Source organism: Glarea lozoyensis (genome assembly GCF_000409485.1).
Source record: "Glarea lozoyensis ATCC 20868 chromosome Unknown GLAREA4, whole genome shotgun sequence".
NCBI lineage: Eukaryota > Fungi > Ascomycota > Leotiomycetes > Helotiales > Helotiaceae > Glarea > Glarea lozoyensis.
Window position 1 is genome coordinate 514,152 of NW_007360999.1, and position 27,438 is coordinate 541,589.

Sequence of the window (27,438 nt, forward strand, 5' to 3'; positions counted from 1 at the left end):
ACAAAAAGCAAATAAAGAATTTACGCTCTTTGTATGCTGTACTAGGCACCTATTGATTAGAAGTAAGCAGAATCAAAAACTGAGTGTGCAGCTTCAACTTCACCGGATATATTTTTGAATGATGCTGGCGCATACCGGCCAGAGACTTAGATGGACCTAGGATAAGTAGTCCGATCAGACCTTTCTGATTACATCTCGACTCAGTTGTATAGTGCTATTGGTGAAGATAACTCTGTCGTCAACTATGCCGTGCGGGAAAGCAACGAGCAACCAAGGATCGATTGAATCTGCCTACGAAGAATCATAAAAAGACACGGAATTTCGACCGTTCGTTGTCGAGATATTGACTGCTGAGGGCGCCTCAATGGGACACCTCCAGGACACCTAGTCTGTTCGAGAACGTATTAGATTTCCTCGTCCGGCTCCTAAGGCTAATAAATAACGTTAGATAAATTAATACTTAATCCCGATATCTATAAGACGATTAATGTTAATTAGGTTATGTTTCTTCTTCCTAGAAGGATAAACAAGAACCTTACTATAATATAAATTACGATAGTATAGCTAAGTATAAAATTTGGTTTTTAAGTAGGTGTCTATTGAGGGATACTCGTCGGTATATTGGAATATAGGCGTGGCATTTTAGCGTCGGATTGTCCCTTTAAGTTTAGAGTAAAACACGATGCTTAAATAGTGTAGATGATTTAAGAAATATGAATTTAATTAAAATAGTATTAGTACCGAAAGGAATTAATTATATTAAGGTTAATAATCCTGGGAATCGTGATATTTACGTACTATAGCTTTACTACCAATTATTTCTAATAGTACTTTTCCCTAGCTAGTAAATATATATATATATATAGAAATTAAGCTTAACTACTAAAATGTGTTCCTAAACTCTCGTCGACTCTCTCTATAGCGCTATAAATAGTCTTTTATGAATTTAAAGAAGTCCTCGCCACCCGTGCGATCAGCAACAAAGGAGTAATATCAAGAAGAGGATAATAACGGTGACACGGTTTTCTACTCGCTGGGAGCCTCGCTCTGTGAATGTATGAGCTTGGGAGCCTCGCTCTGTGAATGTATGAGCTTGGGAGCTCATCTTTATATGTAGACGCCCAGTTCGGTACGTATACAACCTAGTCTTGTTGTTTGTTTTGGACAACCAGAGAGATCATAGAAGAACTCCGATTTCTGCTGTCGAATGTGAAGGCATTTGATTCCTGCATATCCTCGTGGGGGTTCCATTTCCTGATCTCGCCCCAGTTCGCCAAATCCGAAACATCCAACACCTCGTGTCCAGTCTTCTCGTGCTTCTCTATTCTAGGTCGGGTTCTAGGGCGACGCTCTTGAGTCATATTATTCTCCTTATTCTCTGCTCCAATTCTCAAACCTGTTCTTATTGAGGCTTCGCTCCGTGAAGGTGGCTTCGGGTTTCCTCCTACGCTTGAGGTTCCCGCGTCGCTGGTTTTGTGGATAGACTTGGATTGAGCATGGACAGACTTTTTTACGATTGGACGGTCTGCTTGTCAGATGTAACTTTTGCTGACGCGTCCACAGTCGATGCTGCATTCTGCGCAAGGCCTTCTCCAGTAGAACCTTTCGGTCGATATTTGAGGCATAGAGATTCCCAAGCGACAGAATCCTCATCCTGATGAGACTCATTAATCTCAGACAAAATATTTGTTGTTGTCATGGAGTCACAGGGGGGGACTCGATCATTTGTTTTCTTGTTGAACACCGATACCGAACCTAGAATTCAGCTCGCATTTATGGTTTCTGTTAATGGAGTTTGGAAGATCACATCGTCGTCCGTCTCCTCAACAGTAGTGTCGATCACGATAGGCGTCGTTTTTCTAGCAGATTGTGCCACCGAAGAGTTGCCAGTGGATGGCGTAAGCAGAGTTACTGAATGGAGCGCAGTGGAGACGCACTTGGGCCCTTGTATTTTGTCGTCGCCCCTACAGGAGTTTCCTCATTTCTGCCTCTCCTGGAAATCACCCAATTTTGTTTGGCCTCGTACGACTCCATTAATGATTCTGTCGTTTTGACCGACAGCACAGTCCGTTGATATTCACCCAATGTTCTGAGGAACAACGTTGGATCCCTCGCATACTCGTCCCAGGTCTTTATGGTGGCGGATATATCACGACTCGTAACAGCGTTCACGAGGTGGTTACCGCAGGGACCTAATGGCACTGGTGAATCCGCAACCACAGATCTGATTGTATTGATGAATTCGTAGTGCTGCGGGTAATCTTCTCTGAGAATACCGTCAAGTATTTCCTTCAATGACAACTCCTTTCGAATATCAATAGCATTACCCACCACTGCACACATTTCTGCTATGACCGTTTCATTGCTATTGCCCGCAGGAGGCATATTTGGATTCCGTAGATTTGTAGATACACCGAATTGTTGAAGTCGGTAGAAAGTCGACATTTGTATCGCGTATTACATACAATAAGTCCAGTCTTGTAAGGAACACCGGACAGCAAAAGACAGTGTTCAAACCTTGGAAATTCTGCCCTCTTGTTAAGCCGAAGTTCTCGTTTTCGTTGAATATCTCGTGCAAGTCAACACGCCACATTTCACGGCACCTATTACAACGCGCGCTTTCTGTTCAAGGGCTGTATCATTATGCGATTTCGTGTGGGAGAGCTCCAGCAAACTGATGAGGGAACTCTTCAGTGTCCAGTTTGCACCCTAGACTGATCAACAAACGTAAGACCATTATCGTGATGTCCAACCCTCGAGTTGGAAATTTTCGTTGTGCTTCGAGGGCGACTTCTGCTGTCAAATTCTTGTTCGGCTCCCACAACAAACCTGGATGTGGCCATATGCTACGCAGTCTCGCGGAGGACAAAACAAGTGTCAGTCACCTGCGCAGTAAACTTAGACTACACAAGTCGACTTCGAACAGAGCGTAAGAAGCTTTATTTACTCAAAATAATACACGAAATATCTCATATTATCTCAAATTAATCCACTAAATAACGAGATTTCGTTAACTTAATCGAAGAAATACCGTGGTTTGACTGCCACTTATTTTGTCCACCGCGAGGCAGTGAGATCAATGCCCGATCTTCGCGAACACCACTTACAGTAGTGACTCTTGGTATTGTGTGGACGAATGAGGCTGCTAGTTTTGTTTGGCCTCGCACATTGTTTGGTTTACCCCGACGCTGGGGATTCTTCGAAGGCATGGCAGTGTTGACGGATGAAATGGACGATGAAATGCACAGAAACCCGGTTTGTTGATGAGAGAGATGATTCGAATTAGAGTGGGAAGAGATCGAACTAGAGTGGGAAGAGATTGCTTGCACAACGGTGCAAAGTGATGGCGAAGATGAACTTTGTGATTTGAAAGAAGGAAGGTGTGTCTTGCCCACTCGCTTCGCAACATTTCACCTTCACATCCTCATACCCCGCACAACATTCCACCTTCACAACTTCATCAACTTTTTCAACTTCATCAATTTATCAACTTCATCAACTTCATCAGCTGAACAACTTTCAACTTTCAACTTTCAACCTTCTCATACCTCACACAACTTCAGCCCTTCAACTTCATCAGCCAAACAACCTTCAACAATGGACTTGAATCTTTTGCATCAACAGTTGAAAGAAAAGATTGAAGGTCATTTGAAGATGTACGATAAAGCAGCAGATGATCTGAACAAGGGCCTGCTGCCATTATGTCCTGATGGGACTACGCGTTGTATTGGGGAATTGTGGGAGTTCTTGAACCAAAGACAAGCATGGGTCAACCGTCACATTCATGGGCTACATGTACACGTGGAGAAGTTTCGAGACTTGTTGTTTTTGGAGGCGGAGTATCGTAAAAAGCTTGATGAGTTTGCGCAGAAAGATAACATTCTTGGTCGGAAAGTCAGTCTGATCATCCCAAAGTAGAAAGTCATCACGCTAACCTGCTAATGAATATAGATGGACAATATTGGTCAGCAAGTAAGTTTGATCATCCCAAAGTAAAAAGTCATCAGGCTAATATGCTGTTTAATATAGATGGATTGTGCGCTCGATGCAATAAACATGATACAAGTGCCTACGCTGCCAGACGGCCACGCTGGAATGCTTCACCCTGAGAGAGAAATTGCCGATCTGGAAGCCGAATGGAGACAGTTGAAGGAAGAAGAGAGGATGTTAAAGTTGGAGAGAGAGATGGACAGGGAGAAATTACAAAGTGCTTTGGCTGAGCAGAACAAGGCCGAGATTGCAGCAGCAGCAATGATTGACCAGCACAATGAAAATGAAGCGGCGATCGAAAAATACAGGGTAGCATCGAAGGAAGTGCAAGAGCTATCGCGGAACAAGATCCTACTGGACTCCAGGTTGGACGCGATTATAAAAGATATGGAATCTGTCAACAGCCCGCCATTTGTTCACCCGGACGTTGATTCCACTGACGGAAAAGGAAAGGACGCTTGTGGTTTTAATGGTTGAGCCGGCCGTCTGGGCGCAACCATCAAATTTGCTTTTAGCTCTACTAAAGAACTCATCACAAAGTCAATGTATATAGAAGCTACCTTTCGCACTGGTACTTGCCCATGTACCCTTTTTAGCTTTAAAGAGTATATTCAAAAATCAAATTATATTGATAGAGGTGAACTGTTGACAGATAAGAACACTTTCACTCCGCTCCGTAGACTGTGCAGCTATCTTGAGGGAAAGGCTCTTCGCCTCTGCTCTCCCGCCAACGATTTGTCGCCTCCAGTATGCCGGGAAGGCCATCTACCAACCACCCCCATTTTTTCACGAATCCTTCGGACATCTCCCACCCACTGATATCCCAGGGAGGTGACCACGCAACGATTCCCCGTCGTTCGATTTCGTCATCGGGGAAGCCTTCATACAGCCCACCGATACAATCCATCCACAGCTCATCCTCATCGAAGGTACCCGCGGCTTCTATTAGCCGGTCTCGTCCCTCGGCACTTGGGAAAATGTCGATCCAGTTTCCATGCGGAACCGTTTGTTGAAGATGGGTGGGCAGAAGTGTAGGAGGGAATCGTCCGGGGTTAACAGGGTAAGGTGTGATATGGATCACCTCTTCACCACAGTCAACTGGTGTGGTGTAGATGCCCGAAACTAGGGTATGGTTTACTATCAGCGCACGGAGAGCGTTGAATTGGAGGAGCGTGATTAGATGGTCTAGACACAGCGGGAAGACAATCTCGAATTGCTTCGTTCGTTTATCTGGCACTAAAGGATTCTTCGGGTCATAAGTTTGCTTGGCATGAGATGCTGGGACGATGGTCATGGATTGTTGATCGTTGTCCCAGCATCCTACAAATACTTTCGATTTGTTCGATGTACCAGGTGCGGCTAGAGCTTTTCGTTTTCCTACGTCTTGTCAGAATCTATTGGGTATTACAGGGCATTTATTCTAAATTTATACTGGAAAGAAAATGAGGAATTGCTTACGGTATGCTCTTGTATTCAGTCTAGTTTGTGCCCGTCTGCGGGCTGCAGCGTCCTTGGCCCCAGTCCAGTTATCATCCCTGCATCTGGCCTATGGGGGTCAGTATAGGATCTCAATTTAAGCCATGGAGACGGAATAGTACGGACCTCAGCCAATTGTGGCATCGCAACGAGCTGGGCTCGCGGTGCAGTTGGATCGGCAGGCTGTAACATTTTATCCATGAGTCTAAGGCGAGCGGCCGAGCTTGGAGACAGAGTGCAGCGACAATGCAGCAAGTAACAGACCGTACGGCGTTTTGAAGGTAGGTTCAACAAGATATGCGGCCTGCTCACAAAAAGATTGTTCCGCTATCACTGGTCGTACAGGTAAGGAGAATATTGCTAGTGACATATGGAAACAAAAGCGATACCTATGTGGCCGTAGACATCCGCTTAGTGCCCAATAGAGCGCCTGTATGCAAGTGGATTCATCATTCTTCGCGAATGTTATTGAATATATCCAAGAAACATGTGATGTTGAGTTCTCAAAACACAACTCCGAGGTCCGATGTCTCCTCTGTTGTCTAAACGAGTTCCACTTATGGGAGCCTAACTCAAACAGGTCTAGCGTCATGCAACCTGCTCACCTCCTGTGGGTCTCCTACGACGTTCCCGTAGACCTCCTACACAATGCAATTACCAAAGGGGGCAAGCAATTTTTGAGCCGCAGCAGATTACGAATTCTAGCACATTTCAAAAACACGACGCTGTGAACTTAATGGACCATTTCATAGTGGCTGAGAATAGCCACCATATTCCACTTGGCACAGCCGACTCACTTCGTGTCCCACATGCAGATGGTGATTGGCGGCATGAGCCAAGTGTGTTGGAAAAGCATGACGTTCTCGGAGTCGGTGGTAAGCATTTTTTATATGTTCACTTCGAATACGTTCTGATTGGCTGGATTATCATGCAGCTGGCTCACATTGTGTATTGCTCGGAATAACAGTTACGAGTCTTTTGATCTTTGACCATCGATAAGAGTGATATAAAGAGAGGAGTATCACCTCAATATTGCAATTTATTTTCTATATCCAACAGCAATTGTGAAGACTTTGAGAGAAAACAGATTGTCAACTTTAACATCACTCTCTACCGATACACACAACTATTCATCCATCCATTCGCACAGCAATCTTTTCCTAGCACCGACATGACATTTCATCCCGACAGCCTTCCTGATCTCAGAGGAAAAGTATACATAATCACAGGCGGAAATTCAGGCATGTAAGTACTTCTTCTTCATAGAAAACAGATCACATAGCTCACGAATATCAAGAGGTTACCACACCGTAGCTCGCCTAGCGGAACACGGCGCCCATGTCTACATGTGCGCGAGATCTCCAGAGAAGGGCAAAGAAGCAATCGAAAACATCATGAAAATGCACCCCTTTGCCAAGATCGATCTCCTGGAAATGGATCTAATGGATCTGGCCAGCGTTGTTGCAGCCGCCAAACACTTCCTGGCAATCGAAACTGCCCTGCACGGTCTTGTCAACAATGCAGGTATCATGGCCACGCCATTTAAGATGACCAAAGACAACTACGAGACCCAATGGCAGACGAACTACCTCTCACATTGGGTTTTCACAGAACACCTGCTTCCACTCATGCGACAAACAGCAAAGTCGCTTCCTCCTGGAAGCGTGCGTATCGTCAATCTTAGTTCATCCGGTCACTTAAGCGCGCCGAAAATCGGAATCAATTTCGAGGACCTCTCGCTTAAAGACGGAAGTACATATCAAAGATATGGCCAGAGCAAACTCGCCAACATACTGCATACCAAAACACTGCATAAGAGGTACGGGCCTGGCTCTCCTAGCGCTCGAGATGGCAAGGGCGAAATCTGGCTTCTGTCTGTCCATCCGGGCTTGGTTGAGACGAATCTCGGCGAGTCGATTGCAGAGTCAGGATCGATGATTGTGAACGGTGTCTTCTCCGTTTTCCGCAAACTTGGGTTCTTCTCCAATGCCGACGAGGGATCGTGGACTAGTCTATATGGTGTGGCGAATTGGGATATGAAGGCGGAGCAGAGCGGTGATTATTTTGAAGTTCACCGACGGTTTGGAGAGCCGAGATGGCAGAGTGCTGCGGCGAAAGATGCGAAGCTTGCTGAGAGACTGGACGAGTGGACTAGGGAAGAGATGAAGAAGCAGGGGTGGGTTTCGTGAGTGTGTTGTCTTCGAGCGAAATGTGTAATCTTATGGCGTTCCGGTTGTTGAAGTTGGCTGATTCAGATGAACTGTAGCTTAATTAGTTGATATTTGATTGTAATATTGAGAAGTCTTTAAATTTGGCTCTTATGTCTATCTGGTAATGTTTAATTATACGCGCCCTCGTATACTTCTTTCTCGCGTTGGACAAAAGAAGTGTCAGTCACCGGGCCACCGATCTCTACACTGAACAAGTCGATTTCGAATACAGCACAAGGAGGTGTTACTTGCTCAAAATAATTGGCGAAACATGTAATATTGTCCCAAGTTGATTCCCTAAATATGCGATATTTCGTCAATTGCTTTGACAAAATATCGTGGTTCGACTGCCACTTACTCTGTCCTCCGCGAGCTCGGTGTTCAGTTGCTTTTCAGCCTAAGTCCCTGCTCTTGGCCATGGGGAGGATGCTTTATGCGAGGAAGCGTTAAAACCTGCTTTTACACCGCCTAGGCGAAACGTTCATGAACACAACGATATTTGATCCCGAGTTCTATTAGACGATTAGTAACAGTAAAATCATATTCATTCTCTCGAGGAGAATATATAAGATCGTTCACGTAATTTAAAAGATAATAGAACAGTTGAGCACAAGTCAGTGTTTCGTACTTGGCAACTAAGGTATATACCTAGAGCTATACTAGGTAAGTACCTTACCATTTATGAGGTTCTCTAGTAAGGTACCTTAAAAAAATTCGTGTAGGTACTACCCGTATCCAAAAGTACGGCCCGAGGGGTTCCGGACCAACTTCCGAGTCACGTTTTATCTAAAAACCAGTCCTCGGGAGGTACTAATGAAAAAAAGTTATGTAGGTACCTTAGTATACCTTACCTTTTGCGGAAACACTGGCATAGGTGTAGTATGTGGAAAGAGAGTATGCCGAGGCGATGTGAAAGAGAGTTTAAAACCTACCTAGGTACTGCTCGCTTAATCTGTCAGGTGACTGGCCTTCCCCTACTTCCCCCTATTTCTTTGTATGTATGAAACCTTCAAGTTGCTCTATGGTGACAGAATCTCTGTATAAGTACACTCCATCTATTCTGCCATAAAGTTTTCTGTTAAGAACCCTAGAAATACCACAGGGAATGTTTAAACTTACTCGCAAACAAACTTCTGACTTGGCGATCACATCGGCACAAGTCACTGCAATGATAGTATTTTTGCTGACTTTGAAATTTTACAGTATTATTTATATAGGACATAAAAACAGCTTACATTTAGTCGAGTACTTTCTATGAACAAGTGGTCGCGAGCCGTCGAGTACGAGATTGAAGAGCTGCATAAGCAAGCCGAAGTAAGCCGATTCGTTGTCTTCAAGAAAGACAATCATCAGGGTGTTGCTACTGCATCGTGAGAATGACTTGACCGTTCTGCGACCTACTGCGGCCGAAATTTGATGTCTCACCTGCGGTCGTATTATGAAACGTAAGACTCGACATCGTCGTGCCCGAACTCCAATGCCGAGTAGAATGTTCCAACAGAGCCGCAAAATATTTAGACGTCTTAGACCATACGGCCGTAAGCTCGGCTCAATGTTTGCAAAATGTTGGTTTCAGATCTCTTCTTGTGGTTTCGGTTTTTGTGATATTGAATGATCGTGGTTGGTGTATCTCTGTCGTCTCCTATTTGTTGCTTCGTATACTAAACGCTAGTGACTTTCTGTGCTTTTTCTTGTCTGCCAGATTTTATCCGTAATCCAGTCGCAGTTTCTTCCCGGGAAAGTGTGGTGAAGAGACTGCATTTTCCACTGAAAGAGACGATTATCATCAACTTTACTTCCAGTCTGGTTCTCATATTACACCGTCGTAGACCCGTAAGGAGCTCTTCTATGATACATCCCTACGAAGCGCTCTAAAGCAGAAGAAAAATGATCTAGTCAACCTTGTTAAATTTGCAACTGGAATAGAAAGAATAAATGAATGGTGTGTCCATTGTACCTATTGTGTTGTAGTTCATAATTACGCCTCCATGTCGGTTCGATTCGCAGTCGGAGGACCCCAGTTTCGTCAATACGGCCCTAGAGTGTGCCAGAGGTCGTAAATGCTCCTTGTCGACGTATCCAGAGCTGGACCACAGGCAAGTATAGATGGGTGCCGAAGCAGCCGTGAACCGTGTCAGCGCAGCGAAGATGCACGCTAACCTGTATTCCCAATCCGCAACCCCAGCTGCATTCTGCAGAGCTCTCATGGTTGTCTTCCACAGCTATTGGTGGGGCCCAGTCTGTAATATGACCCTTAGCAAGCCACGAAATTTTTCACTTTGATCGGGCAATAACTGCCAACGTTTCATCTCGTCCTTTACAATGTGGTACAATTGAATAGTTTGTATCTTCCGGATGTTGACAATGTGACAGAAGGACCCCACCACCTTTTGATTCTTAGTACGTGGAACTCACGCTTATTACCCGTCTATGATGACACAAAAGCTCGTGAATACACCAGTTTTATTCTTCTTTCGGGCAAAGATTGATAGGAGGAGCTCAGCCTGAAAGCTCGACCACTATAGTCGGGCGTAGTGGCGTTGGTCAGGAGGCGCCTCCGTGTTGAATTTCGGTAACAATGCATAACACCGCCCGCCTCATGTACACCACCCACCGGAATCCAATCGTTATAATGGGTCTGATGTTACCCTACGACTGGGCTTGAAATTCAAACTTTCGTGCGATACAATAAAAGAGCGTGTACAGCTTCGAGCCTGGGTGAAGAAACGCAAACATTGTTTAACTCTTCCAAATTGTCAGACTTCATGACTGAGAAACTGTATGATCTCTCAATTCTTTACTGACCTTTGGTACGAGATTGTCGAGACCAGAGTAGGAACTTGTGAGGTATGCGGAAATCAAACCGTTCCTGAGGCCATGACTTCTTCGAGAGCGCGTCATAAGGCTGAGCTGGCGTTTCTCAAGTGACATGTCCCCTGGCTTTGGTGATGGGTCAGAAAATAAGCGCTCACAGTTCTGATGCTGGTCAATATTATAAGGTAGTTAATTCTCCGGGTTTTAACGGTGGTTGGCGACGGATAACTCGGTTCTTACAAACACTGATTCGATGTACGAACAGGAAACTCTCACCGACACTTTACCTGATGCTACAAAAGGGGGAATGCCGCTAAAGGCGGGTCTGATTTGCCGGTTGAAAAATTGGCCCGCTATGGGGAGGTGGCAATATGTAATAATTCAGTAAGGTCTGCCAACCAATACGGTATCTGGCTTGAACATTTGGGATTCATCTGAAACTCTGCAATATTAATGGCGGCTCTTGGTTTGTTGCGTTGTCACTTGGTAGTCTAGGTTTCACACGAAGTCGGCATGCTATGAAACTTGGAAGTCTTTAGCAAATCAATACGCGCTTGACCCCGACTTTTCCTCAACACTTAGTTCCAGCTTTAGACTAATTGCGTTTGGCGCGGATGAGGCACCGTTGGGCATCATTATTCTCATACCTTATACCAAGCCCTTATGGGTTGTTTTTGGAGAAAGTCGTTCCCTATGCTAGCTTTATGAATAAAATTGATGGCAGCGATCTCAGTGAAAACAAGCACCAAAGGGATCCGATGTGATTCAAACGTCTTAGCCATTCAAAAGATGGGCGAAGGATTTGAAAAAAGAACGCAAGGTAGAGAGCTCCTTGGTTACAATTGAGTGTCAACCTCGCAGTAGTTACCACGATCGTATCCCTCGGAGAGCATACGTTATCTACAGTGTACTAACTAAGTTGGCCTTGATGATGGTCAACCTCTGGTGCTGAACTTAAATGCCGATTCTCATAGCAAAAATACTGTAATTATTTTGCTCATCTCAACTACGTATTACAATTTGATGATAAGGGTGAGCAAAATGGACATTCATACTGAATTAGAAGTGGTATTGACGCTACAAATCAGCATATTATTGACTTTCATGGCCCTCAACAGACTCAACTTGAGGGTTATCTCATAGATCAGGCAAGTAGACATCTCCCCAAATGAGGAGATCTGAAAGCTGTCACGATTTTGAACCGGTGAAACAGCATTCAAGCTACTTCAAAAACACAATCTTAATCGGAGATCCGGAAAGAGATCAGAGATATTCTTGTTCATGGCTTAAAGTAAGATCACGAGTGCGGGTAACTTTTGACGGGAAAGATTTTGAAACGTTCTCTGAAGCTTTTGGTCACGATGTCTTCAAGTCAGTAAACAGGCGGTCAGGAAGCTACCCACTCACGATGGGAGTACAAAGCCTTGTACTATATTTGGGTTACATCGGTTGCTGTACGGAATCCTTCTTCTGCACCTCGATGAGTTCTGGTAATCATGCTGATGCATGCTCAAGGATGCGCAGGGGACCAGATCGATTTAGATCCAATGCAACCAAAGCGAAGAATTCAGCTTTAAGAGTTGTGTGCAGAGTCAGACCACTTTCATAGAACAGTATTAAGAGTTTTTCAAATCCTCAACAATGCCCTCCAATACAGATTAGATATAGACCGTGTGTCAAGAACGGAAGATCGAGGAGGCCTTAGTCTGGCTGATAAGAGACTACTGGAAGACAATGTGGCAAGGACGCTTCAGTATGGATGAAACCAATTTTGTAAGGACCCACCAGTCTGGTATTGGACGGTGCATGGCTTCGATGTGCCTGGTTCTGCATCTGCATTGCAGATGTGCAAATGTACTGATGGTCATGATAGGCTATGTTTGATTTGGAAATTGCCCGTCTATGCTGATACTCAAGATTCAAAAGTCATCATTCTAGGTGTTGTTCAAGGAATCTCTGAGCCAGTAAATTTTCGTGGTGCTGGGTAGGCTTTATGATGACTTGCTTCCAGAAGAAGGGTGACTTCTTTCCAACCCACGATTCTGTAGTTTCACTTCTCATCAGATGATCGTATACTAGGGAGAATAAGAAGATGTAAATTTCGATGGCTCATGAAGTACCGCAACCTAGACCTGGATATGTGCGTGATGTCGGTAATTAAGGTTATTTAGTCGGCTTCGTTTGCCTCAGAAACGGTTAAATGTGGCACAAGATGTTGTCATTTTGCAAGGACTCCAAATCAAAAACCTTGTCAAGCTTGTATGAGAGTGACTACCTTCTGAGCAGAGCTACAAAAGTCTAAATAGCTCTCGCTAATCACCTTGTCTAGATCACCAACATCGGCATGTTTGCAGTTTATGTTATATGCTCGAAAGTGGTTTGAAACATCATGTAGAGTCCACAAATCAACAACCAAGCCTATCTAGGCATTTGATGATCCACATCGAATGGTCTCTGCATCAAATGTCGATCATGTTGGTCCTGATGGAAGTAGGGGTAATACGAGTGCGCAGGGAACTAGGTGTACGCTACTGTAAGGTACCGGCACAGCTTACAGACCCCCTTCAAGGGACCAGAGTCGACTTAATTTGAACACACAACAACCTCAAATACCCACGGTCTAGATGTTCTCCACTTGAACTTTCTTTGTTAATTCTGCTTTAAATTCGAGACCAAAGCAATTCAAACACTACGGCTTTTCCAAATCTTACTGTTCTTTTACTCGCAGCCTTTCCTGCCAATCTACACACTATGCATATCAGGTGTACCAAACGCCAATCTTTCAAGGGTTCTAGAGTCATCAAACTTAGAGGTACCCATTACAAAATCACAATGAGTGAAAAGCAACTGACCAATGTCTCAGCGCCACTCATTCCAAGTTCAACGATTAATACCCTTCCATCAGTGATTGTCTCCGGCTCATCTGCTTCTTCTGCCACCGACACAGGCAAAAATGACAGTGTCGTAATAGTAATGGGCATATTGGCCGCTATCACAGCCCTTTGCATTACTGTAGTTATAGGCTTGTGCGTCTATAGCGCTCTGAAACTCTTTCTGGTTAAACGCAGTCAGCCAGAGACTTCAAACAGCGGAGGAGTAGTCTTACCTGCACGTCCGAGATTTCCGCCACAGAGTATCATAATGAATACGGCCGACACCCAGCAATGCCAATGCCGACTATCCCTCAGTACTCGTCACAACACCAGGAGCCCTAGAAATTTTGAGCCTTCCCGAAGTGTAAGTGACATGGTGCCCACTTTCGTCACTAACAGCTGACATTATCAACAGATACATTCCGACGAATTCCAACGCTATGCCTTATTATATGAGCAATCAAAGCCTGAACTAGAGCAGAACTGTTTCGTTGTTCTCGATAGTGGCTGTTGCCACTCAAACTGGGTTTCACGCAGTATTGCTCAAAAATGCGGCGCAGAAATAAGTGATATCGAGCCGCTTCCGTTTCATACGATCAGTAATGAGACATTTTGGGCGAAAGAAGAAGTCCGACTTTGGATCCGTGACAGAAATGATGTACCCATCACACAGGGTCGATCTTTGATATTTTTCATACTTCCACTTAATTCGGATTGTGAAGTCATCATCGGAAAGGATGACATGATCAAGCAAGCCTCTAAAAAACGCATGGTTCTCGGTACCAGATTCGGGAAGGCCACTGACAGTGAGTTATATGATCTACATTCAAAAAAGAGTGAAAGCAGAATATTGACGTCACCTAGAGCCCAAAACCTCAGCCGACAAAAAGCTAAACAAGAATGATAAAGCTGCTAAGCATCACGAAGAGGCTCGGAGAGCGGTGGAAACGGCATCCAGTAGTGCCAAACCCAAAGATCAGAAGAGCAAAGATTCTGGGAAAAAACGATAATTGAGAGAAGCGGTCAATAAAGAAACCCAAAATATCTCACGAGGCTGTCAATTCATGGGACTGCCAGACTGCCAGACTGCCAGAAGGGGTGGCATCGAAAGCGCATAATTTTTGTGGGCGAGCACAGGGCTGGTCCCAATGTTAATGTTGATAATTTGGGAGGTACAGATTGAGGTTTCGTGATCATTATTGTATTAATATGTAACAAAATCTTTTCTATGTTTCTTTTAGCATAATCGCAACGCTTGGGAGCAAAAGTTGATTTCTCATACCTGATAAAAGTGACCGATGTGCTTCATACGTTTTCGGATTTTATTGTGCTGCCGACGAAGACCACCTGCACCGCCGCAAAGCTGTCAAAAGACTGTCAGCATGAATCAATCAGTGTGATACGGTTATTGAATGGGTGGCATCTACGCTGCAGTTCCTGCAAACACCTCTGCTTTTCTCGCGCTTGTCAATAAACTCAAAATCAAGCTAAAGGTCGTTGTAAACGCAGCAATTATTGCGAGTCTTGCTCTCATTTCTTTCACAAAGTAGAGGATCAAAATGCTGGAGATAAGCCACGAACTGGATATGAGAGACCCGACCATATTTGCCAGCCGTATGAAGTTTCCCTCGTTATAGTAGTAGACTTTTCTCGATTCGTGGCCGATCTCAAGATCCGCAAGGTTTGATTTCGATCTCGAATGCTTCAATCGTTCAAGCAAGTGAATGTTCACTTTGTGGTATATATTGAGGACGACGTTCGAAAAGAAAGCGGAAAGAGGATCTGGTTCATCGGGAGGAGCAAGCGCCAACAGTGAAGTGCGAGATGTTTCTCCAGAGTACACATTACGATCAACTCCCAGCAATGGACCGTCGCCTAGATCTTCGTCTCGAAACCATTTCGTACAAAGATTGAAACTCTTCAGTGTTGGGGACGGCTGCGCATAAGTATCTTTGAGTAAGCTAATCATCAAATCTGATTGCGGTCAAGTCTCTTCGGATAGACACACGCATGTGGCAATCATTGAACTTACTATATTCTTTCAGTTTTTCCCTCGCGCTAAGCATCGTTTGCCATACCGGAAGAGTCGAATCCATCGTCTTCAAAAAGAACCAGTCTCTTCGTGGATCGATACTGGGGAGAGTGGATCTATCATCATGATTGACGTTTGAGGAGCTGATGTTGTAGGACCTCGAGAAGATAGAGCTTCTTGACTCAGAGGCTGTGGCACTGTCATTCACGATATCGTCTTTCGATCCAACATCCGAACGATGGCGTCTGCGAAGTCCATAGCTGAATCTACCATCGATCATAGAAATAGCATCAGTTATGTCCATCTCTGTGGCCCCCATACCTTGCTCGGCTTGCTGGCTATGCTCTTGCCTGGGTTCCCGTTCGGCCATAGTCTGCTTCAAGTCCCCAAGTGCTTCCTTGACACTTTCCTCGTAGCCTTTGATCTCAGCTTGTAAACCTAGCAAGTTTAGGATATTCATGTATTCAAACCGTTCACACATCGCCATGTCTCTGTGAGACGCCATAAACTCCGCAACTTTGTGATAACCTGTCGACATTGATCAAGGATCTAGTAAGGTGGAATACTACAAAATTTGAAATTAAAGATATTTTCGAACGCCCCACGCATGCAGAGTTAGAGCAGAATCCCGTATGAAAGATTAAAAATCAAGAAACGAGATCGAGTAGGGCGCGCACGGATAAAGGTTGCATCCATCGTGATCACTATGCACGAAAGAATTGCGCTCACAGAAGCATTCGCTGATTGTGCATATTGACTTCGCCAACTGAGACTCGATCGGGCGAAATCTAGGGCGGACACATCAGGCTTTGGAAAAGGGTGGTTACACATAATCATGGAGAGACTGTACGCCACCAGAGCCTTCCTTAAACATAGAAGGAAAATCGGTTGAACTATCTCGACATAGCACCTTTCAAATAGTATGAAAATTCAATAAGGTGTATTGGACAGGTTCGTGTTGATATTCGTATCTCGCTAAGGAAAAAAAACAAAAGGGGGGCTGGGGGCGGCTCGGTTGGCGGGCCGAAATTGGGGCCTGTCGCTCGGCCGAAACGCTATGCCCAGCAACCGCATTCGGGAACCTGCGAGGCTTCAGGGCTGCACATTAATTGTGCCCAAGGCAGATTTCTCAATAACCACAGACACGACAACATTTACTCCCCACTGTGTTTACCAACAACTGGAGGCATCATGGGGTCATTCACATCCCAGTATTGGTCTCCTCGTGCAACCTCCCATGGCACTTTGACATCGTAAGGCATCTTGTAGGGCGGAAAATCTGGAAACTTTTCAATCAATACCTTCGCCAACTCTTCCCAGACGACGTGGTAGCCTTTCGGGGTTAAATGCAGTCCTATACAATGATTAGCCCAGATCAATCTTGCTCTTATGGCACCTTGCTGACCATCCGATAACAGGCTTGCCAGAACCTCGTTCTTTCCAAGTTTCCTCGTCCCTGGAAGTTCCCCCTCGCCGTCCCATCCTGCCATCGACATGAACCTACTCCAAATGTCCACAACAGGTACACCAGTGATTATACCGACTTCTTTCACAGCTTCGGTGTACAACTTGATACCAGAGGCTTCTCGGCCTTGCTCGAAGTTCCCCGCGGCGTCGCGTTTGCCACTCTCGAACAAGAGCGTTTCATCTACTGGAGGAGGGGTTATCAGAATGATATTGGGTTCGTGAGCGGTGACGGCACGATGCGAGATTAAGTCGCCAAGATTGAATTTGAATCGATCCACAGGGACGTATTGTGGGATGGATCCGATGGGATTGCAATCATTTCCGCCAAACCACACAGTCTGCCTTTATGGTTAAAATCAATCAAGAGACGCAGGCAACCAGCCTACCAAAAAGCGGACCGAAGCTTGCTGCGGCGTGGGCAAAATGTCATTCAGAACGAGCAGGATATGATCGGTGTTGTATCCGCTGTGCCTTGGCGTAAGTGTACAGCCATGGGTGAGTGGATACATTACGCTCACGAGAAGCCTCGATTCACGACATCCAGCCTTCTTACGTAGGCTAGGAGATGTCAGCTAGGTCTTAGTTTCCAAAGCTAGGTCGAAACACTGCTCAGAACCTACCATCTTGCAATTTGGGCGCTAGTGCGAAGCCATTTTCCTGCGAGTTTGATTGCTGGGTTAGGCTGTCACCTACTCATGTATCAGTACGTTAGATAATGCTTGATTTAATGCTGTGGGGCTTACCTAACATAACGAACTGGCCAAGTGGCGCCTTGGAATATTCAGTAAATAAGCATTCTCAGGCATAGTTCTGTGATGCTTACCATATTTTCTGGGCTTTCCTATTTGCAATTAAGGTATAGTAAACACAGGACAATCTGATTTGGTATGCTATCCAAGATGAACATAAATTCTTGAAACTGAAGAGTGGGCGGCGTTTTTGTATTTAGCCGGTTCCAGGGATGAGTGCCTCAACCAATCATACTCTCATTCACCGAGTCCAGCCCGAGCCTGAAGTGCACTACGGGTCTGCCAAACTGAACAGTTGAGCGTCAAGGAATCTTCTCCTAGCCTACTTTGAATGCAAACTGGGTGGTCGTGGAAAATGGAAAAGATGAAGATAGGGTAAATCCCACAACAAATATAATTCTACCCTAATAAATTGAGTTTTGGGGCAGTTTGCGGTCCCATCCTCTCCACGTGGGCCTTGCAATCACGATCTCGCCTATTCATTTTCTCATATTTACGGTTGTTCCTTAGATTTAGCACACTTCTTCTTTTTACCAGACGACTACATCATTACTTCTTTTTTGCTTGGTAAGGACTGAGTGCCTGATCACTCATTGCTTGGCTCATCTTCGTATTGTGGCATCTCTGAATATTTTGTTGTATAAGTCAGAAGTGAGTAATTTTGGATATGTCAATGATTATACTAACCCTTGTATTTTATATTTTGATAAGCTACAAGGTTCTCAGTAAATATAGGAACGTTTCGTCTAGGCTTACGAGGAGCGTGCCGAAACTCATTCATTGCCGTCACTCGGAATTTGTACATACAGTGTCCTTCATTTTTGCGCTGTTGCAATATTGGCAACCATGCGAATCATATGCACACCTCCTTCCACCTTACGTTCCTGAGAGTTACGCAACTCCTCAACGATACAATCCAAAGCCTCATCCCACTTATCTTCATCTCGTTGCTTCCAGCCCCCGACAGGCGTAGCTAAAAAGGTCCAGGCAATAGTCGCCCATCGTCTCAAGTCAACGCCAAGCTTCAGGTAAGCATCCATCTCAAGAAAATTTACGTTCTTCCAGCCAGCTTCTTGTACCACTTGCTCCAGCTTCTCTTTTTTGTGCCATGCCTTACTCAAGAAAGGTGGTAGTGGCTCGTCGTCGCCACGAGTCTTGTGGTGTGCCTTCTCGAGCGCTGCATGCCATGGCATGTCTTTCCACACGGCAATGACACCGGTAGCTCCTGGCTTCAAAGTCCTTAAAATATGCGATGCAGCAGCAACATCATCAGTCAAGCCTGCGAAAAGGAAGTTGCTTATGGAAAGATCAAAGGTATTGTCGGCAAACGTGAGTTTTTGAGCATCCATAGACTCGGCTTTGACCGGCCATGTGGGGTTCTGCTTGAGTTTCGCCTGCAGCTGGGTGAGAAACATGGGATTGATATCGGTAGCTTGAACTTGGATATCAGCTGGCAATTCCGTCTCCATGAGGGCAATCGTTACAGCTCCATAGCCACAACCGTTATCGTGGACTACAGAAGATTTCTTAAGAGGTGGGAGTTCTTTGATTAGCTTTCCAGCGATGGCTTCGCTAATGTCGCCTTGTAGCTCTTGCAGAAGAGCGCCGTCAAAGTCGAGAGCCTGCTTTGGCTTGAAAGGTGTAGTCATTGTGATGGGAATGAGATGTTTGAGTACTTGAAGACTGAAGACTGTGAAGCACAAGGACGAATTGAGGAGACTGAAGCATAAATAAAGAAGCGTTCTATCAAGACTTTATAAAACAATGTGTAAAGCGAGCGAGTACTGAAACAGAAATACCCAAGAAGCGGTGAACTTGAAGTACGTAAAGCATGGTCACCAAGCTTGCGATTCCAAGCCCATCATTATCCCAAAATGAATAATAGACCTTTCTATACATGATGCTGGACTCCCTTACCATGATTGATAATCAAGTGTTGAATGCCTTCATGAGAGCCGGCGGGACAATAAAATCGGGTTGTAGATTGTATTGGTCAGTTCGTATGTGTAAACGCATGGGAAGTTGTTGATCAGAACGCGTATTACATTGAGAAGATACACTGCCGCAGCGTACTCATTCCTATCGGAGACTTTGAAGGAGACTTTTCGGTAAAGTTCGAACCCTTGGTACCTTTCGTACGTACACTTTAGCAACCATCCTGAGTTGAATTAGAGAGGTCCTTTCGAAATATTTCGGGGCGACAAGTAATGTAATTTACTGTACGAAAGCCTTCATTTCTAGGTTGATAGGTTATCCAGTTGAGAAAGCCGAGAAATAGCTACCAGTATCTGCATTAACCTGGAATTTGCACTAAGCTTTCGCTCAAACATGGCCCCACTGTTAAGTTCTGGTCCCTCATTGTACACCGCCTTGGCAGAAAAAGTTGAACCCTTTGCTTTCTCGATCTAGGAAGTAATTTTCACTTAATGTGCAGAATGGTACTTACCTGCAACTTGTATTTGAATCTTTAGCATCTTCAGTCTTTGATGGTTTCCAAAAGTCCATCAGTTACGATACTTTGTATAAACAACCGGTACCACTAGCCTTCTGAGCGCAAAGGAACGACGAAGCAACAAAACGTGGAACAGGAGATTCAACTCCAGTTCACAACGAACATTTTCACGATTGCAATCATATAATCTTTCGCATAAATGCCGAAACAAAAACCGCCCAAAGGCGCATCTGCCGCTGCACCTTCGACATCCATTGACGATGCACGATTCTCCAATTTCAGTACCGACCCTCGATTCCGCTTGCCTTCAAAGAAGCATACACGCACAAAGATCGATAAGCGTTTCTCGCGCATGCTTCAAGATGAAGATTTCTCGAATACAGCAAAGGTCGATCGATATGGACGCAAGCTGAGTAGTGCGGGCAAGAAGAAGGCTCTGGAAAGGCTTTATGTGCCGGACGAGGAGGAAGCCGAGGAGGAAGAAGAGATTGAAGGAGATATAGAGGTAGAAGATGACGACATTGTTGAGGCACAATTGAAGAATGCGGACGCAAAATACGATGCTGCAAGAGGTGGGGGATTTTCCTCCTCGGACGATGAAGATGAGGAGGAAGACGAAGAAGATGGTGGGGTCGAAATTGAGGAGGCAGAATTTCCGGATATGCAAGCTGAACAAGCGGGTGTCGAAATGGGAGAAGTCACGTCAAGATTTGCAGCTGTAAATTTGGATTGGGACAACATACGATCATCAGATTTAATGGCAGTTTTCTCAAGCTTTGTTAGACCAGGCGGGAAGATACATAAGATTTCGATATACCCTAGCGAATTTGGCAAAGAGAGAATGGAGCGAGAAGAGCTTGAGGGACCTCCGAAAGAAATTTTCACACAAAAGCAAGCGGAGGAAGAGGAATGGGAATCGGACTCGGAAGACAGTGAGGATGATGAGGAATTGGATGAGGAAATCAAGAAGGACTTGCAAAGGGAAGATGGAGGGGAAGATTTTGATGGAGCTGCGTTACGACAGTACCAGCTTGAGCGGTTGCGCTATTACTACGCTGTTGTCGAATGCTCGGACAAGGCTACAGCGCAGAAGATCTACGAGTCGACTGATGGCGCCGAGTACCTCTCCTCAGCAAACTTCTTTGATCTTCGGTTTATTCCTGACGGAGTGGACTTTGACGACAAGCCTCGAGATGAATGTGATGCTGTCCCCCCTGGATATCGGCCAACGGAATTCGTAACGGATGCTTTACAACACTCCAAAGTCAAATTGACTTGGGATATGGACCCTGAGGAGGCTACCCGAAAAGACGCCATTAGACGTGCGTTTACGGGTAGTCGAGCCGAGATTGGAGAAAACGACCTGCGAGCATATTTGGGAAGTGATTCAGAAGATGGGTCGGACCATGAAGTCGAGGTCGTTGAAGAAGGAAAGATCGATGAGGAAGTATCTGAAGCGCCAAAACTTACTAAAAAGGAGTTGGCAAGGCAGAAAATGCGGGCCGCCCTTGGTCTAACGGATGAACCTACACCATCTTCGAAGAAGAAGAAGTCATCAGCGCCAGTTGGTGACATGGAAATCACGTTCACGTCAGGTCTCACATCCGAAAGATCTGGTAACGGCGTCTTTGAGAATGAGCCCATCATTGAGGAGACTACGGCGGAAGCATACGTCCGAAAGGAAAAGGAGCGAAAGGCTAGGAGAAAGGAGAAAAACAAAGCAAAGCGTGATCCCAACGCTGTGGCTGAACCTACCCCCGAAGCGGAAGCTGAAGCAGAGAATGATGACCTCGGATTCAACGACCCATTCTTTGCTGCTGGTGAAGCTCAAGCGAAGGTTGAGAAGCCCAAGAGCGAGAAGAAAGCAGAGCGTCTTGCTCGCCGAGCGGCAAAGGAAGCTGAGTCTGCTGCGAAAGCCGCCGAAAAATCACAACTTGAATTGCTTATGCAACCTACAACATCTGAGGAGATTGCCAATCAGAACCTCGACCACTTCGACATTAACGAAATCGCCAGAGCCGAGAAGAGAGCGAAGAAGTCCGGAAAATCAAAGAAGTCTAAAACCGCCTTAGGAGAGGATGGTAGCAAGCGGGGTGGCCTGCAAAAGGGGTTCAGCATGGATGTTGCTGATGAAAGATTTGCCGGCCGTCTTTTTGGGAACCATGAATTCGCTATTGATCCATCCAACCCAAAATTCAAGGGTACTGAGGGTATGAAGAAGCTTTTGGAGGAAGGTCGAAAAGTTAGGGGTGGTGATGAGGCAGCTCTTGAAGTCGATGTGGTCCCGAAGAAGGAGAAAAAGCGGAAGGTTGACGATGTAGCGGGCAAGGAATCACTGAATAGCCTTGTTGAAAGTTTCAAGAAGAAGAGTAAGAGGTAATCAAAAGTTGAATCGAAAAATCATATTTCCAGCAGGCATTCTTTTAGATTCAAGTGATTTACTGAACAAGCGAACTACGGTTCTTTTGGGGGAGGATATTGTATGAGTCCTTGGAATCTAGATTCCAAAATTCCACGACATCTTTGTCTCGTGCGTCTAGTATTAGTCACTTCACCGCCAGGCCTGAAGGTCTCGAATCGAGCGGGCCGAGCCGGGCAAGGGTGGGGTTTTCTTACTAAAGCAAAATTTACTTCCAACTCACCCTCATACACATACCTATAACAACAGTATAATTAGCACGTTCTCCTATTTAAACATCTTTTGCTCTTATCAAGTAGAATCATTGTATCTCCTAAATTAAAAATGTCACCTCCACCACCGATCTCAGAATCTGACCCTCTCCTCGACAACTCACAACCACGACCACAACCATGGTACAAAACCACTTTCGAAAACAACAAAGGTGCCCTCTTGATCCTCTGTGCCGAACTTTTCGGTTCATCAATGGATGCAATGGCCCGATTTCTCCAACAGGGTGATCATCAAATGCATCCTTTCCAAGTATTTGCCCTCAAAAAATCCCGTCCCAAAAGACGATATGACTAATACGAAACTAGGTCATTGTATTTCGAATGGGCATCACATTTATCCTAAGCAGTGCATACATGTGGTACACCAAAGTCCCAGACTTTCCATTCGGCGCCCCAGCAGTTCGACCCTGGTTGGTCCAACGTGCCTGCTTCGGATTCGGAGGATTATTCTGTCTCTATTGTACTTTGCCTCCCCTTTCCTCACCAAAGCACCGTTAACACAACAATAGACTCAGTACACTACCTGCCTCTAGCTGAAGCAACAGTCTTCCGCTTCCTCGTTCCCATCTGTACCGCTCTAGCGTGTTCGCTCTTCCTCTCAGAACGCTTCACCCTCCAAGAGTTCATCGCTGGTCTCATCGCCTTAGCTGGTGTCATCATCATCGCTCATCCCGCCTTCATCTTTGGCTCAGACATCGACCCTTCAAAGCTCAACATCCTGAAAGCCGGAGATGTGGACAAAGTAACACCAGCTCAACGCCTCATCGCCATAGCCGTCTCCCTTATAGGAGTCTTCGGTGCAGCAGGAGCTTATACGACCATCCGTGTCATCGGTAACCGCGCCCACGCGCTCATGTCCGTCAACTACTTCGCCTTTCTCTCGACTGTAGTTTCTACCTTATTCCTGCTTTTCACACCCGGCATCTCATTCATCATGCCTCACGGCGCTAAAGAATGGGTTCTCCTGATTCTCCTGGGTATCTGGGGATTTATCCTACAATTCTTACTCACGGCCGGATTGCAACTTGATCGAACCAGTAAAGCGACAAGCATGTTGTATACACAGATTCTGATGGCGTTGGGATTCGATTGGGCGATTTGGGGTGTGTTGCCTGGTGCATGGAGTATCTTTGGTGGTGTGATAGTGATTGGAAGTACGCTTTGGAGTGCGCTGCATAAGCCAACAGTTGCTAAAGTTCCTGGCAAGAGTGTGGATGAGGAGAGTGCGTTACTTGGCACGCAGACTGACGGGAGTGAGGAGGCTGTGAGGAGGGGGAGTGTTGGTGTTTAGTTGTGAGTCGTCAAAGGCTGAAATTGTACACGATATTACAGTATCATTCATCCTAATACCTCTTTGAATTCTGTGACAATTTGAAAGAAAAGAGGATCGCAGACTCCACGTAGCGGCTCAGACTTGTGTTCATATCCGCATCACGATGGTTTACCTCTTAATCATTCTTGATAGAGTACGATATTCTCATCGGTGCGGCTTGAAGATTAATAAAACACATCGATTTCCCTACATCTCGCATATTTGTCTATAGAATTTCTAAATATACACCCCAAAAACTCCCAACCACAAACATTCTAAACCACACCATTTCACGAACTATGTATCTCAATCTCCATCCCAACATCCAATAATCCTGTTTTACAAATATGAAAAAGAAATGTTTCTGTCCCCCCACAAGCTTCTGACCAAAAGGAAAGTATAACCCCAGCGAACAACAAAAACCAGATCTGTAATCCCGGTACATCAGGTTTAATTTCCAGAGCTATAGATATCCACATCGCGCATTAGCTCATTCAAGTTCTTTGTAATTTATCTTGGTCTTTTCTGTCAGTCCTAGACTGACCGAAACCTCTGTAGACTGAGCGATGCCAATGGATTATATCATGCCGATGATGTCGATAAGCTATTTCCAACCAGTGATTCTGGGCGCAGATAGCGATTGGATGTCAACCATAATAGCTTGTGTATATTCGCACGCAGCTTCGCGATCTTCACCCACGTGAAGCCATTTATGAGTATTAATTTTCCCAAAATCGATCTCGATAGGAGCCTCCAAGGTTTTGTTTGCGTCGGCTGAGAGAGATATTTTATGAGTGGGAGATCTGCCCGCGCACTCGATATATTTGTATTCTATAGTGATCAGGTTACCATTGTGAGCGACATACCAGAGGGGATAATTTACTTTCAATGTGTTCAGGCCTAATTGTATGGACAAAGAACTCGTAATTTTTGTAAATGATGAACGGATGGGTGTTTGAACGACCTGGTTCACCGACATCACCTTCAACCCCCCATGTAACATGTTTGGTGTGCCAGTATTCCTTGCCCTCATCAATGCATTCATCAGGACCCATTTTTTTCATTTTTTTCATGAATCTTGGGGAAGTGAGGATGGTCCTTCAGACATTTCGTGTCGTTGTCTTAGATGTATAATAGCAAGGTGATGTTCGTAGTTGGAACTGTGAAAGAAAGACGTTGTTGGGATCCAGACTTCTACTTGAGCTCAAGTGTGTATGATGGTCAAAGTGAGGTAAAAGAAAAAGGGCAAAATGAGCAGGAAGCCGGAATTTATTGATTTCAAACCAACATCTTCTTATTCACATACTGTTGAACATGTGGTGTTTTATCATTAGCCATGACCACAAAGAGAAAATGTTGGAAACTCACAACTAACATATGGGGTTTTGTCATTAGACCGGTGACCAGTGTGACCACAAGGAGAAACTTTTGGATATTCATAACCAACACATGAATACCCGGTGCTAAAATTGACTCAGAGATTCAAAGACACTCGGTCAACATGTGGAAGGTGAAAGGAATGATTTTCTAGACATATGGCGGAAAGAAAGCATCCTCTGTTGCCAACGAGTACCAAGAATCATAAATGCTGAGTGTGATCAGCGCATATGAGATTACCAAAATCCACTCATACTTGGGAACATTGAATTCACTGCCAATCTCAACAGTGCTGGCACTGCAGAATATCGTGGGAAATTCCAAAATTTATTCCTGAGGTCATCTCGCACACCGTATCTCAGTTCAGATCAACTCATCAACTTTTGTTCAGTCTTCAACTTGACCCTTGATTCAGAGCATCTAAAAAGGACTTGAGGCACAGAAAGTATACCCACAACGAAAGGTCGTCGGTTGTAGAACCCACTCTACTTCATCTTTAACCTTCGGACAGAAGGTCGACCCTGCCAAAATTACAATTCGAGGGCGAGCCGAGGATCCCATGACCCACTTCTAATACCCAAGTGGTCTGTTCCTATACTTTACAGCAATTCCTTTACTCTCAGTATAAGTTTACTCATCTTCAAGCTCTCATCAGAGGACTAGCCATATCAAACGACAGATCTAACGGCGTATCAATATGTTCGATCTCCCATCAGAAGACTGATCATATCGAACGACAGATCTGAATACTCATTATTACAAAGGACATACGCACTATTTTACACATTACCGAGTTTCAGGTATGTCGCCAGCTTGAGGCGATCGATAATATTCGTTTTACTCTGGTTTCTAGCTAATACATTGCAGATAGCGAAAATGACCAACCCCACCCCCCAAGTCAAGTTCGTGCCTGTATCCACTTGGCTCAAATACAATCCATTTTCAATTACTATCGACGAACAATATTACGACAAAGCCGAAGACATTGTGGCAGAATTAGCTTGGCGTAATGATAATGCTCTTACACTAGCAGTATATGATAAGATCATGTTCGAAGGGAGGAGATTTGAGCGTAAGCGTGAGGAGGAAGAGATCATACATTTGCATCAATGTCTCATCCAACTCAGACGTCTCGATATCCCCGAAAATCTTAGAGAATTTGAAAGTGAGCAGCCACGCTTCGTATCACGATTAGCAGATATTTATAAAACAGCCGATCCAAGGATCAAGTATATTGCGCAAATCACGCTGAAGTGGTTTTCGCGACGAGGACAAAAATTTGTCAAAACGCATTTAAACCTCAACCAGGAAAACTCAATTTCTTATCATTCTTGCCGACATCTCCATAGGATTTCCCAAAATTTCGACGTTGTCCAGGCTATCAAGTTAATCAATCTAAGTACAATGACCAGGCTGTCCAGGCAGAAGAATACGCGACGAGGAAGAACAGCTAAATCTTTCACACCGGGCGACGTGAAAATGGCGGCGGGGCTGCTCAAAGCGTATAACAATGAGAGACCACCGCCAGGGTTGAGATTAAGTCAACTTGCACGGGCGGGCGTGGTTTTTGGATCAGACGGACTGCTTGTTCCAAGCACAGAAAAATGCAAAATCGAAGCGTACAATGACGAAACAACATTGTTAATTTGTCACCTCTTGGATTCGGATGGCCTCCAAGGATGAGCTTCTTCGTCATTGATTCCTAGGCCTGGGCTCAATAATCACGAGGCCACTGAATTGGATAGTCTTGAAGGAGGAGCCTCTTCATCATTGAGCCATGGGGCTGGGCTCGAAAATCCCAAGGCCGCCAAATTAGATAATGACACAGCCCAGGGTATCAACAAATCGACACTTACCAAACGAAAAGCAACCACTGAAGATCGAAGTCCCTCTCATAAGAGGCAAAACAGCAAGTAGATAGCGGGTGGTGATGTGGGAGAGGATCTGGTCAAGATAATATTGAAGAAGAGTCTGAGTGACACGACAACATAGTAC

General features: G+C 45.0%; 11 protein-coding genes across 11 annotated transcripts; 6 read left to right on the top strand and 5 right to left on the bottom strand.

Moving 5' to 3' along the window:
* Positions 1–1,908: 1,908 nt before the first annotated feature.
* Positions 1,909–2,385, bottom strand: GLAREA_09526 (uncharacterized protein; the record flags this gene model as incomplete). Its single annotated transcript, XM_008086123.1, has 1 exon — positions 1,909–2,385. One exon carries the CDS (start codon positions 2,383–2,385, stop codon positions 1,909–1,911), a length of 477 nt encoding a protein of 158 aa, XP_008084314.1.
* A 1,212-nt stretch (positions 2,386–3,597) lies between these two features.
* Positions 3,598–4,467, top strand: GLAREA_09527 (uncharacterized protein; the record flags this gene model as incomplete). Its single annotated transcript, XM_008086124.1, has 3 exons — positions 3,598–3,894; positions 3,952–3,972; positions 4,030–4,467. 3 exons carry the CDS (start codon positions 3,598–3,600, stop codon positions 4,465–4,467), a joined length of 756 nt encoding a protein of 251 aa, XP_008084315.1.
* Positions 4,468–4,654: 187 nt separating this feature from the next.
* GLAREA_09528 (uncharacterized protein) lies at positions 4,655–5,658 on the bottom strand (the record flags this gene model as incomplete). Its single annotated transcript, XM_008086125.1, has 3 exons — positions 4,655–5,367; positions 5,449–5,536; positions 5,593–5,658. The coding sequence occupies 3 exons, from the start codon at positions 5,656–5,658 to the stop codon at positions 4,655–4,657; spliced, it is 867 nt and encodes a 288-aa protein (XP_008084316.1).
* Positions 5,659–6,812: 1,154 nt separating this feature from the next.
* GLAREA_09529 (NAD(P)-binding Rossmann-fold containing protein) lies at positions 6,813–7,725 on the top strand (the record flags this gene model as incomplete). The annotated part of the gene is made up of 2 exons (XM_008086126.1): positions 6,813–7,651; positions 7,722–7,725. 2 exons carry the CDS (start codon positions 6,813–6,815, stop codon positions 7,723–7,725), a joined length of 843 nt encoding a protein of 280 aa, XP_008084317.1.
* A 5,597-nt stretch (positions 7,726–13,322) lies between these two features.
* GLAREA_09530 (uncharacterized protein) lies at positions 13,323–14,373 on the top strand (the record flags this gene model as incomplete). Its single annotated transcript, XM_008086127.1, has 3 exons — positions 13,323–13,727; positions 13,779–14,169; positions 14,228–14,373. The coding sequence occupies 3 exons, from the start codon at positions 13,323–13,325 to the stop codon at positions 14,371–14,373; spliced, it is 942 nt and encodes a 313-aa protein (XP_008084318.1).
* Positions 14,374–14,786: 413 nt separating this feature from the next.
* Positions 14,787–15,933, bottom strand: GLAREA_09531 (uncharacterized protein; the record flags this gene model as incomplete). Its single annotated transcript, XM_008086128.1, has 2 exons — positions 14,787–15,337; positions 15,396–15,933. 2 exons carry the CDS (start codon positions 15,931–15,933, stop codon positions 14,787–14,789), a joined length of 1,089 nt encoding a protein of 362 aa, XP_008084319.1.
* Positions 15,934–16,549: 616 nt separating this feature from the next.
* GLAREA_09532 (SGNH hydrolase) lies at positions 16,550–17,612 on the bottom strand (the record flags this gene model as incomplete). Its single annotated transcript, XM_008086129.1, has 6 exons — positions 16,550–16,749; positions 16,801–17,200; positions 17,249–17,327; positions 17,381–17,420; positions 17,483–17,551; positions 17,606–17,612. 6 exons carry the CDS (start codon positions 17,610–17,612, stop codon positions 16,550–16,552), a joined length of 795 nt encoding a protein of 264 aa, XP_008084320.1.
* An 814-nt stretch (positions 17,613–18,426) lies between these two features.
* On the bottom strand, positions 18,427–19,260 carry GLAREA_09533 (S-adenosyl-L-methionine-dependent methyltransferase; the record flags this gene model as incomplete). The annotated part of the gene is made up of 1 exon (XM_008086130.1): positions 18,427–19,260. One exon carries the CDS (start codon positions 19,258–19,260, stop codon positions 18,427–18,429), a length of 834 nt encoding a protein of 277 aa, XP_008084321.1.
* Positions 19,261–20,262: 1,002 nt separating this feature from the next.
* Positions 20,263–22,443, top strand: GLAREA_09534 (uncharacterized protein; the record flags this gene model as incomplete). The annotated part of the gene is made up of 1 exon (XM_008086131.1): positions 20,263–22,443. The coding sequence occupies one exon, from the start codon at positions 20,263–20,265 to the stop codon at positions 22,441–22,443; it is 2,181 nt and encodes a 726-aa protein (XP_008084322.1).
* A 363-nt stretch (positions 22,444–22,806) lies between these two features.
* On the top strand, positions 22,807–24,045 carry GLAREA_09535 (Multidrug resistance efflux transporter EmrE; the record flags this gene model as incomplete). Its single annotated transcript, XM_008086132.1, has 3 exons — positions 22,807–23,004; positions 23,061–23,214; positions 23,264–24,045. The coding sequence occupies 3 exons, from the start codon at positions 22,807–22,809 to the stop codon at positions 24,043–24,045; spliced, it is 1,134 nt and encodes a 377-aa protein (XP_008084323.1).
* A 2,274-nt stretch (positions 24,046–26,319) lies between these two features.
* Positions 26,320–27,126, top strand: GLAREA_09536 (uncharacterized protein; the record flags this gene model as incomplete). Its single annotated transcript, XM_008086133.1, has 1 exon — positions 26,320–27,126. One exon carries the CDS (start codon positions 26,320–26,322, stop codon positions 27,124–27,126), a length of 807 nt encoding a protein of 268 aa, XP_008084324.1.
* Positions 27,127–27,438: the final 312 nt, after the last annotated feature.